The sequence below is a fragment of the Zootoca vivipara genome, chromosome 2, assembly GCF_965207765.1.
Source record: "Zootoca vivipara chromosome 2, rZooViv2.hap1.1, whole genome shotgun sequence".
In the NCBI taxonomy this organism is placed as follows: Eukaryota; Metazoa; Chordata; class Lepidosauria; order Squamata; family Lacertidae; genus Zootoca; species Zootoca vivipara.
The window spans coordinates 32,170,142-32,182,193 of record NC_142584.1 but is presented as its reverse complement, the minus strand read 5'-3'; the positions used below and the strand labels follow the sequence as shown (position 1 = coordinate 32,182,193).

The 12,052-nt window shown below is 44.2% G+C and overlaps 1 protein-coding gene across 13 annotated transcripts in view; it reads right to left on the bottom strand.

The window, feature by feature from the left end:
- ITGB4 (integrin subunit beta 4) overlaps window positions 1–12,052 on the bottom strand; it is a 76,315-nt gene that overhangs the window by 24,034 nt on the left and 40,229 nt on the right. For all 13 annotated transcript variants that reach the window (XR_015948032.1, XR_015948033.1, XM_035104485.3 and 10 more), the window contains exons 15-26: window positions 11,952–12,050; window positions 10,491–10,623; window positions 8,793–8,915; window positions 7,858–7,964; window positions 7,333–7,366; window positions 5,950–6,135; window positions 5,197–5,300; window positions 4,453–4,511; window positions 4,120–4,143; window positions 3,241–3,389; window positions 2,679–2,858; window positions 1,954–2,102 (exon numbers count right to left, since the gene is read on the bottom strand). Coding sequence is in view for 11 of the 13 variants with exons in the window: in XM_035104485.3 (XP_034960376.2) it covers window positions 1,954–2,102; window positions 2,679–2,858; window positions 3,241–3,389; window positions 4,120–4,143; window positions 4,453–4,511; window positions 5,197–5,300; window positions 5,950–6,135; window positions 7,333–7,366; window positions 7,858–7,964; window positions 8,793–8,915; window positions 10,491–10,623; window positions 11,952–12,050 (1,347 nt within the window). In the remaining 2 variants the exon portion in view is untranslated. The remainder of the gene's footprint in view (window positions 1–1,953; window positions 2,103–2,678; window positions 2,859–3,240; window positions 3,390–4,119; window positions 4,144–4,452; window positions 4,512–5,196; window positions 5,301–5,949; window positions 6,136–7,332; window positions 7,367–7,857; window positions 7,965–8,792; window positions 8,916–10,490; window positions 10,624–11,951; window positions 12,051–12,052) is intronic.

Below are 12,052 nucleotides of genomic sequence, written 5' to 3'. Positions count from 1 at the left end.
GAAGTTGCATCACGCAACTCCCGGTCATGCGCGCGCTGCCGATCCCGGATCTTTACGTCCGGAACTTGGCAGGTATGCCCAGACTACCCCTAGAGCCGGCCCTGAAAGCAAGTACAGAACAAGCCACAAAACAATAGTTCAGAATAGTGAATCAACATAGCTGCATCACCACTCAGAGAAAGAATGAGCAAGTTAAGTTTTAAGCAGGCACCCTTTATGGGCTCTTGTGTCCTTTTGCTGCCCCACCACCACCACTTTCAGCAACTTAATTATCCCATTACTTCTCTCTACCTCCAGTCACCAAAAGTAATAAAAGTGTCATAACAAAGTGGTGCACAATTATATCAGTTAAGTAAAAAAGCACAATTTCTTCAATCTTCACTGCCTCTTTCTTTTACAACATATAATTATTGAAGCATTTGAAAATCTGATTCATAGACAAGAGGAAGATTCTGCTGGGAGGACACTGCTTATTTTTTGTGCCCTGTTCTAAAGAGTAGCAAACGATTCCAATCAGGAGAAAAACCGGGTGCCTCTTTTAGGGCACCTATATGAAAAATACTGTTTAATTCTTTTCAGCTGTGCAATCATCTATTTATTTATTCCGAATATGCAACAAAAGTGCATTTTTTAAAGTGCATCCCTGCCAACTCAAGAGACAGCTCATACTGCTTAAATGAAGAGTCTAGCATGCATGATCTAGTTGAGTTTAATCCCATAGTGAAAAATAGTCTAGGCAAGACAGGTGGGTAGCATGTGTAAAAATTCACAACCTTTTAGATGCGACCATTATTTCTGAACCATGTCACCATGAGCAGTGTAGTCTCTGCACATATTTTTTGGTTAGAGGGAGGAGCACTTATCACGTGAAAAACGTTATTGGTAAAGGTGGCCAGGTTTTTTTTATTATTATTTTTTAAAAAGAGGGCATGGTCTTTAATAGGGAAAAAAAATGTCTGGCAGGAATTTATGGAAGTTTGTTAAGTTGCCTTGAGGCATAATTCTGCTTGTCAGCAGGACCAAAAGCTCTGCCTTCCGCATCACAAAGAGAAGAAGAGGTGTTATCCTCCATCCTGCAGCTTGGAAATGCTGGAAATTACCCCTTCACAGAAAGTTGCAGGATTCCATGCAAGAGCTCCATGCATTAGCAGCAGCACCTTGGGGCTTGTCCACATCTGAGTATTATTTAGCTGTTAATTCATTCCCCGAACATTCAAATTAGATGTCTTCGAATATGCATACCATCCATACCAGTAGGCATTCCCTTTTGTGCTTGTTCCTGCCTTCTAATTTATTGATTCTATTATGTCAGTTCTATTATGCGCACAAATAGCTGCACATGCACCTTTTTGTTTTTTTGTTTTTGTTTTAAAGAAAACCCTACTCACAAAGTGTGTAAAAGAACAGTCAGGCTATGGTAAATCTGCACGTGCAGTTTTCTGGTTTTGTGCAAATCTGAGGCTCCAAAGTAAAAAGAATCTCCCTTCAGAAGCAGAGTACAAATCATTACAGGTGGAAAAGAAACTAAAGCACTGAAGAAGTAGTGGGCATGGAAAGGGGAGCGGCAAAAAGTGTCCATTGATTCACCCAAAACCCTTAAACAAATCACCTGCAGGTGGAGCAGTTTGGAGCCTGAATTCCCCAACTTATTGTGTTATCCCAGTTTTGAGCAAACCCAAATTTACAAGGGGAAAGTCTCGAGATTGGTGTTGTTTGAGGGTAACCACTTAAATGGGAACACAAACAGCTGGAAACATGCAGTAAACTACAGTGTGAATGAGCCCACAGTTCTAATAATTGCTGCAGCATTTAACTTTTTCAAGTGGTGTGTGCCGATACCTTCCCTGAGTGTATAAGATCATATTATGGCTGCACAACCATGAAAGGGTCTTCCTATAACCGTGGCTATCAAGGCTCCCCCCTCCCCATATTAGTCAGCTCTGTAGTGCTTACTTTGCCTTCCTGGGCAGTGAGGTCCCGTGTCCTGTATGTTATCTGAGACTTCCCATTGTCCAGTATGTCACGAAGTACGGGGATCTTAGCCACCTGGTCGAAGCGGCTGTATGAATAAGCTGGCTCCTGGAAGCGAATGATGCTGTTTGCTAAAGGGAAATAGAGACAGTGATGATGGTGATATCGTGTCTACTAAGTGCCACAACTCATAGAACAAAACCCACACTTCAATATTGCCCTAACTTGTTTCCTAACATTCGGTGGCTAACTAGTTCCAATACAACAATTAATCACCCTAGAACCTAGAAAGGTAGTCAGTGCACTGCCATGGTATCCTCTCAAGAGACCCACTCTATTATTGGCATGTATGTATGAACTATATCTAAAATTCAATCCACAAAAGGTCACCATGTTCATCTGCAGGACATAGAAAGTGATGTCTGTCTCTATATATGGCTGCACAAGAGGTATGGAGAACCTGTGCCTCACCCAGATGTTGTTGTTGGACAATAGCTCCTATCAGTCCCAGGCAACATACCCAATGGTTAGAGATGATGGGAGTTGCAGTCTAGAAACATCTGGAGGGCGAGAAGTTAGCTTACTGCTGCTTTACAGGAATCCTGTTGGGGACCAAGGAGTTTTCAGACTGCCCAGAGACATTCTCTGAGAATGTTGCCTGAGTTGAATGTGCCGTCATTACCTGATTGGCCTACAGACACACTTACCTTGCTCTTTAATAATGGTGATGTTGACAAGCCGGCGCCCAATTTCTGCAGTTCCCACAGGGACATCAGTGGCCTCCACTTGCAGCTGCTTTTCATCATCATCTTCTTCCCTGATGAAGAGGGGAACCCGGACATCCACCTGCTCCACTCCTTCCTGAAACTCTACCATGCCGTGAGCATCTTGGGTTGGGATGGAAGAAAAAAGAAAAAAGCACTTTTAGAGGGGAAGGAGTTCTTTAGAAAAGCATGCAACTCTTGGCTTTCATTGGAGACCTAGCCACCAGCTGGTCGTAAACCTGTGTCTAGGCGGCCTTAGTTCCGACTGCAGGTGGAATCCCACCTTGTTGACTGCTTCTCAATAAAAATAAACAAATCCCTGCACAATATGTCAGTGAGAAGGCTAGAGTAGACTCTTCTGGTTTTATATGTGGAGGGAATGTTTTGTACAGAAGAACTTAACATCTTATGAGCCCCCACCTGCTGTATGACATGATAAAGTCCAGGCAGAGGTTTACAACCTTGGTGAGAACAAGGACAACATGTAACATTCATCATCACCTACCTTGGTCAGAGATTACAGTGTAGTAACCAGGGGACACTTTCAGATCGTTGAAAGCCTCTTGTGAGACATGCTTCTCTGTTACTTTCACAATCTCATTCTTGGCTGAGCGGGGAGCAGGGAGCACTGTGTCCACGATTGTGTGGTCCTGTCTGAAGAAGGCAGGGTGGGATGGGGGGAGGAAGATCAGGATCTGTTTACCTAGGCTATTAGCAATGTAAGGTCACTGCTCACATACTCGCACACACAATGATTTTCAGCCACTGATCTGGAACAAGCGTCAGTGTGAAGACTCTTTCCACAGCAATGGGGCCAGATGAAGGCTACTTGACACCACTCAAATAGGGAGTGCTTGCAGCTTATCCATATAATAAACACTACTACAACACTGAAGGGGTAACACAGGTCTGCAAAAACTATTGGCCAGTCACAGTTCCCTGGTGTATGTGGATCCCCTTCCTCTGCTACATCGTTCGTCACAGGGAAACATGGTAGACAAATTATAATTGTGAGCTGCTTTGAGTTCAGCATTGTTGTTGGGATACAAACATGACATCAAATCAAAAACTCCAAAGGCATGGGAGGGGACCACAGAACAACAATTTCTGCTCACACAGCAGGGGCAGTTTGAATGCAACTCTTAGTTCTGCTTAGGAAAGGCTAACATCGACCTACTTCCCATCCCACAAGCAGTGTGAAGTTAACTGGCAAAGAAGACGGTGATCTCTGCAGTGCAGAAAGCAACCATGCTAATGATACAGTTGTACTAAGAAGACATCACAGTTTCTGAGCGGTGGGTGAAAACTCTCACAGAAGAAGCACAGCAATGGAAAGTATCCACACATTTACACCTAGATGGAAACCAAGAAATGAATTCCTTACCTTTTCCCAGCATTTGGCTGCAGCCTGGAGAGTAAACAGACAATATGCATAATTTTAATCACAATCCAAGGAGAAATGCAGAGCTTTCCTGGTTTGGCCTTTCAAGCTTCATACACTTCTTGCTGCACACTCTGACCTGGGGAAAGCTGCCGGGGCAAGAGTTCTAATCCTACTACTTTATATTCCCTATATTCTTCCAAGGATGCCCCCTAGACTTAATCACACCGGACGTTCAGCCATGTTTTACCCATTCTCATCTTTAAAAGGAGCACCCACTGGAAGAGATCTCACTGCTTCTCTACATGCCAGTTGCCCCCTCCCAAAGTAACTCACCTGAATTTTGTCTGCTGAAATTTGTGGGCACCAGGGATAATCCTGTAAACCTCATTGAGCTGTGAAGAGCAAGAGAAAGTGTCACTAACTCAGATTTCCTGGTGTCTGGCCCAATGTTCAGATTAAGGGGTTTAGATAATTCTACTTGATTTCTGTCAGAGGGTCGTCGTGGCTACTCTAGAGTAACTCCGCTTGAGTCCAATCTGTCTTCAAATACGTTTATTGTGCTAATTATTTACAGTGTAGAGACAGTTTAAAAACATGACCTCTCATTCTGAATCAGAATCCGGCAATAGCGTACGTCTGTTCCTATGCCAGCAAAGTAGTCTGGGCACCCCAAAACGCCGCCCCCTTGACCTGCGTTGCGGTGCTCTCCTCATTTCTGGCGCCGGAAGGAGTGGTGCCCTTTCAGTTTCCTCCCTCAGCAGTCGATTCCCTGGCTCTGCCAGCGTCTGCCTCCCTCCCTCCGCCTCCGAGCTTTCCCATTGTCCTTCACTCTGATTCCTCTCCCTCTCTGAGTCTCCCCCCCTCTGGCTGCTTTAGAACCACTGGTGCTCTCTGTACTTGATGAGGTGGACGTTAGGATGATGGGGGCTGGCTCCTTATGTTGAGCAGACAACAACCATATGCTGTCTCTTAACTCAAATCCAATAAAAGGAAGCTTACATTGGCTTGAATGTATTCCCCCTGCCCACCCATTCCTCGGTAGCAAACCCAGTAGGCAACATTATTCCTGCTCCTTACATTCTCCTCCACATCCTTTTGCAGTTGCTCATGCTCACGGCTATCTGGTTTTGCAAGGTTTTGGGTGAAGAGCCGGGCCAGTCTCAGAGACACTCCGTATGGAACTGGATTCAAGGAAATAAATCAATCAGCAAGAAACACTACTAGCAAATAGCATGCATATGGAGACATGAGATGTAGCAATGGGGGTGGGCGGGCAGAAGCAGTAGAGCCATTTTATTATTATTAGCTGAATTTTGAAATCAAAGGCTAGAATCTGATTTAGGACATGTCTGTCAAACACACATAATCTGATTTAATAGTTATCCTGTTTCCTTCCCATCAGTCAACTGTAGTTGCATGAGAGACCTAGGGATCTCTAACAGATAAATTATCAGCACAGTTGCACATAATGATACTGTTCTCTTGTATGGCTGTATCATCTCAAAAAGGAAGCCAGGGGTGAGGGAATGCCCATTGTTTGAAGAAGCTCCAGTGTCAAATCCCTTTTCAAGTGGAAAGCCATTGGGGAAGAGGCTTCAAGCCCCCAGGGATAAGGTTTCAAGCTACACAGACAGCTTACCTAACTGGAGAGAGATTATGACATGGGGAAGTGTTCTAAGAAGTAATTTCCCACATGCCTTCATGTGAGAGGAATGTGCATGTTCGAATCAGCTTAGGATCAGATTCTGAGAGGACAGAGGGACCACTCCCCACCACCACCATCTTTGGCTCCAGTTAGCCCCTTCTCCATCTTGCAAAACTGGCACTTACTCAGGTCCTTGGGATTGAGAGCTAAGGAAGAGAAGCCTTCCTTATGCACATTGTTGTTGATCTTCCAGTGAACTGTGTCTCTGCCTTTCAGGTTGCCACTGCGAACCATGGGAGTGTCTAGGTGGTCCGAGGTCATGAGGCTTTTCCTGAGCAGGTAGTGGTCCTCCTTGAAACCAACAGTGCGGCCTTCGGAGAAAGAAAAGGACTTAGAACATAGAAATGCCAACGGCCCTGTTCAAGCTTTACATCTTTCCCATACACAAGAGTAAGTGGAATAAGAGGGCCTCACTTCAAAAGCAGAAACAACTTGTCACCTACCTACCAAGGTTTCCCCAGGATTTTTCCTAGATGAGAGCCACTTCTAGTTGGGTAAATGAAATTCAGGTTGCCGGCTACAGGCTGTATTATTGTATACTGCTGCCAATCACCTGCCCTCCTTTGACCTGTGGGTCTCTATGCTCACATAACAATAGTCCTTGTTTCCACGCCTTTTGTTTGATTCACATGTTACATTTTTAGCATGTACCCATATTATATATGCCAGAAACTAAACATTTGGTGTACTGAGATACTTTTTAAAACACACACACACACTGGATTTTATTTTATTTAGTTAGTTATTGAAGTATTTAGTTATTTATTTATTTATTTGTATACCACCTTTCACCTGTAGATCTCAGGGTGGTAATATGGGTACATGGTAAAGAGCACTCCTGACTGACCATGGTTTCCTACAGTATATACTCTCATATGGGAATATTTTCCTGACACAAATGTCAGTCAAGTCTGGCTGCTTGGTTTCCAGGGGATGAATGGAGAGCCCATCCTCCCCTCCCCTGTGTCCATCATGCAACATGACTGAGAGAAAGAAAATTCTACAAGCTTGCCTGCTAAGAGATTAGTGTGTAGCAAGCCCCTAAAATAAAACGGCACACAAACGGCTTAAACTGAGGTTATTGTTGATGTAGCTTCTTGTGTGACAGAGGCTTCTCTGCCATGTTCCAGGACACTGTAATCAGAGCTCCAGTAGTGGTCCTGGCTCTGTTCTGCCTAACAAGGACAGGCTTCAGAATTTTGCCCCAGGCCTTATCTTTTACTATCTAGGGAATCACATGATTCAGTGCCATGTGTGTGCTTTGATGATGTCAGGCTTCAGATAGCAATACTTCACATCTCCAAAACCAAAGGGCATCTGGTAATGGGCTTAGAAACTCCTTGCTTGCCTTAAGACCCCGGACAGCGGTTGCCTAGCAGTGTTCAGGGGCAGATAAAACAAGCGGCTAACTCAGCTGCCAACCTTACAGTATCTAGGCCTTTCTCTCCCAGTCCCCATGCAATGCTTCACCCACCCCAAAGACCACATATAAGTTCAAAAGAAGGTACCTCGTGCACAACAGGGCAGCAGAGCCAGGCAACCCTAAGTGGTGAAAAGAAAACCAGCAATAGTTAGAGAGGGGGTTCTCTTTAACGTGACGATGAAAAACAAAACTATGGGTAGGAGGACAAACATCTTCCCCTGGGGTAGTTGAGACCAGAGGATCAGGGATGGGGCTTGCAACTCAGAGGAAGCTACACAGCAACATTCAAGCCTGCCTGGTCTGATTTTCAGCCTACTTGTCCTTTGGCCCTCAGCTTTTCTTGTTCTACCTGAACTTCCCCTATGTTCTGACACTGCCTTGCTGGAACCTGACTGTTGCTTGACCTGCCTTTCCTTCCTGCGTCCTGAACTGTATCTGCACTGGCGTCTCTAGACTCTTGCCTAGCACATGCTTCCACTTCCCCAGAACTCTACATTAGGCAAGTTCTCTCTCATTCGCCACCCTTGGCTAGATAGATCACACCCATGCCACCAATTACTCCATCTGAAGTTCCCCCTTCTCATCACAGGGTGGAAGTCTTGGGTCTTACCTTGCAACAAGCACAGAACTTCCAGCACAGCAGAAGAAGCAGCCCCAGGAGGAGCATCAGTAAAATGACTAATGGGATAAGCCAAAGGAAGCTTCCTGATGGGCACTCTGTAACAACAGGAAAACCTTCATGGTTAGGCAGGGATAGCTGGGAAACCAACAGAATTTGGGCACAGCAGGGGAAACAGATGAAGAACAGAGGAAGCTTCCTTATACTGAGTGAGACCATTGGCCAATCTAGCTCAGTACTGTCTACCCAGAGGCTCTCTTGGACCTTCTGCATGCAAAGCAGATACTCTACCACTCAATTACGGCCCTTCCTTATGGCAGGGGTGGCCTAAGAAATTTTCTGCCTGAGGCAAAGGGTAAGATTGTCCCCCACTCCACTTCCGGAATCCAATTAGACTGGCAAATTAATCTTACTTCAACAACAAAGAAAAGGCAATGTCCTCCATCGTGCTTGAAGGCAGAAAGCTGTGTCCTCCAGAATCTCACTGCCTCTCTCCAGTATCTGCCGCCTAGTTTTACCTAAGCATAGGGCTGTCTCTGCAGGTGAGGGGGCAAGATGATGGGAAGATAAGCTCTGAGACTGAGCTCCTACTTCCCATGCAGAGGTTCACAGGATCTGGGATCTTCGGGAAGAGCTAGGAAAGACTTCTGTCTGACACCCCAGAGACCCACTGCCAGTCAAGTTAGATGGACCAAATGCCTAAGATAGCTTTCTAAGGGGCAGAAGATCCTGTTATGATCAGAAATCAGGTTCACAGATTTGACTTTGTCTAGAAATCAGCATAATGGAGTTAGTTAAGCCTTCATTATTAAAACATGCCTCAGAAGATCTCAGACTATGCAAGTGTGCAACTCTGACTACGATTCCGGAAAGAGAGAAAAGCGCTGCCTCACTCTTGCATCTCTCCCTAGAACATCATTCCTTACCTTTCTTCCTTTGCACAATAATGGTGCCATTAAACTCTGGGTTGGAATCCTCTTCCATGCGGTAGTGGTACCTGCAGTCATCCTCTTCATCTTGGTATGAACAAATTGTATTTAGATCTTCCCCTGCAGAGACAAAGAAAAATTACAAAATGCTACCGAAACATCTTCAACATTCCTGAGATAATCTTTATTGCCACCAACGCAGGAGCGAAGAAAAAACATTCTTCTGAAGACTTTGGGAGCCACATCAGGCAGGGCTTCATTGAACTCTTACACCAGTCTTTGACGCAGTGAGAAACAGCAGCCTGAGGTTCCACTGTCCAGAAGGCAGTAGCTTAGTTAGAGATGTGATACAGTGCACTGCCTTTAACAAGGCAACTGTTCTCTACGGTTAAGGTTTGCCTGTTCACGCTATCGGTGAACCGTATGAACTGAAGGCTATTCCTTGGAACCAAGACACACACTTGGTTTGATGTACCATATTAATATGGTGAAACGTGTGTACACCCCAATGTGCAACTGTGTACACATTTATCCTTTGAAAATAGGTGGAGGAAGCATAATGTGTATTATTCATACATAGGTAGTGATGCAAGCGTGTTCACCATGTTTAGACGTGAGTGCAAGATGGGGCAGGAGGAGGCCAACTAGTGTGTGTTGTTGTTGCATGGCCCTGTGCTCATTCCATGGTTACTCTACTACACTTTGCGATGAAATGGCCTACAGTTGCTTCTGCAAGACTCAGCAATACACAAGCTGGTGAACACTGATCAATATGTCTCCTGAAATAAGTAGCGGGTTCAGTTGATAAGGAAGCTCTGTTCAGGACAGCTGATGTGTGAGTCATTACATTAAGCCATCATGCAGTTCCCCTGTGATGAACACAACACCGCTCTAAGGCTACAGTTTAATACTCTGTAGAAATTTCACGGATGCTAATATGGGGAAATGCCCCATTTGTCTCATACCAAAGACCACTTCCCAATCTCTCAGCTTCAGCTGTAATGCTTTAGTCTGTCTATTTTGCACTGTATTAATTTGCTCTGCAATAGTCTGCCTTCTACTGCTTTAAAAGACAGAATGGCACCTGCTTTTTGGTTAAGAAAATGATATATTCAAAAAATATAATTGCATGATTTTAATGATTCAAAACATACTTGCAGTGTGTGAAGTAGCAGACTGTCCATTGCCTGGTGTTTCAGTGTTTGTGCCCAAGCATCTAAATGTACATGCACTTGAGATGCACATACACACAGAGGAAATTTTACTTCTAAAGATTCTGGTGCAGGGGAGCTGAACCCCTGAAGAATGTCAACTCTAGCCATTTACACTAACAACATTTTAAAAAGAAATCCCCCAAAGACCAAAATAGGGAGAGTGGTTTTGCCCGAGAAGGTAACAAAAAACAGTGAAAGTCTTTGGGACTGTTGGAGCATATGCCTCTAATGTTTGCTATCTCTTACACTGAACACAATTTTGTTTCCACCAGCACACTGTAACAGGAGGACTGCTATCCATGGCAGTGATAGGGAACCTATGGCCCTCCAGTTGTTGCTGGACTCCAGCTCCCATCAACCCCAGCCAGCAAACCTTATGGCTAGGGAGGATGGGAGTTGTAGTCCAGGAACATATGGATAGCCACAAGTTGACCACTCATGCTCTTTGGCCTATAGCTGAACATCAAGGAAATCATGGTACCTTGCTCCAGTTCATCCACTACTCGGATCTTGTAAGGGCATTTGTCACATTTCTTTCCCTTCTTCTCTCCAGTCCCCCAAGCCTGGCACTGAACACAGGTTCGGACATCTTCTCCACACACATGCCGGTAGCCCTGTTCACCAGAGAGAGGACATCAGTCTATAGAAGTATTGCAGAGACAGAGTGAAAGACCAGCAGAGGTGGAACATTTCACTTTTGGAAGAGCATTTGAAAGCAACACATATATTTATCTCATCAGAGAACAGGAAGGAGAGAAGGAACAAGTTGTTGCGTGGAATACGTAAGACACACAGGGCTAGATTAATCACTGTGTTGTGAGTTGCAGAGAACTCTCTTGTGAAAGGAGCCGTTACTGTGGCAAATAAATAATCGAGAAATTCCCTGTTGCAGTCCCGACGAACGAAGAATGGATGCAAAAAATAATGGAATACGCAGAAATGGCAAAACTTGCCAGAAAAATAAGAAATCAAGATAACAAACTTTTTTTATAAAAGAATGGAAATGGTTTATTGAAAATTTACAAATAAACTGTAAACAGATAAAGAACATTGGCAGGATTGTTGTAATAACCTGCAGTTTTATGAGAGTACAGTCGTACCTTGGAAGCCAAACGGAAGCCGTTCCGGAAGTCTGTTCGACTTCCAAAGTGCGGCTTCTGATTGGCTGCAGGAGCTTCCTTCAGCCAATCGGAAGCCATGGAAGCCCCACTGGATGTTCGGTTTCCAAAAGAACGTTCGCAAAACGCAACACTCACTTCTGCGTTTGTGGCGTTCGGGAGCCAAAACGTTCAACTGCTAAGGCGGTTGTCAACCAAGGTATGACTATATACATTTAAAGTAGATGAGTAAGTGATTCAAGTTCAGTTAATTTGGAATATGAGGAAAATATTTTTTTTTCAACCGCAGAAAGAGGGGGAAGGAAGTCGAGTTTCAAAATGTTAAAATGATTGTTAAATTATTGAAATGTATAAAATTGAAAATCATAAATAAAAAGTAGGAAAAAGAGAGAAATTTGCTGTTGTAGATAGAGTGTGCCCATCTTTTGCTTGGTCTGGCTTGTAATTGAGACATCCTGAGTAAGGGCTGCCAGGGAAGTTCATATTAACAGGGGAAAGCAGGAGCAAGGGAGTGTCCATATCATAGCTGTCAAGTTTTCCCTTTTCTTGCGAGGAAGCCTATTCAGCATAAGGGAATTTCCCTTAAAAAAAGGGAGAACTTGACATCTATGGTCCATATGTGGCTACATTTGCAGTGATCTTTATTTGTCAAATATGCACGAGAGGCATAAGGAAGAGTAAATGCGGTTTTAAAGAGTTTTAAACGCACAAATAATAATCTTTCAAATATAGCATAAGAATTGACCCAAAGTCGTGGTCATCGGATACACAACACTCTAAGCATGCTGACCCCCTAAAGTCACTGGCTTCATCTAAGAGCTTACCAGGACATAACTGGTTTCGCAGGTGGGTTCAATGTAGAGCTTGGGGTTACTACAGATGCATCTGCCGCATTCACATCTCCCGCGCCCATTACAAAGAATCT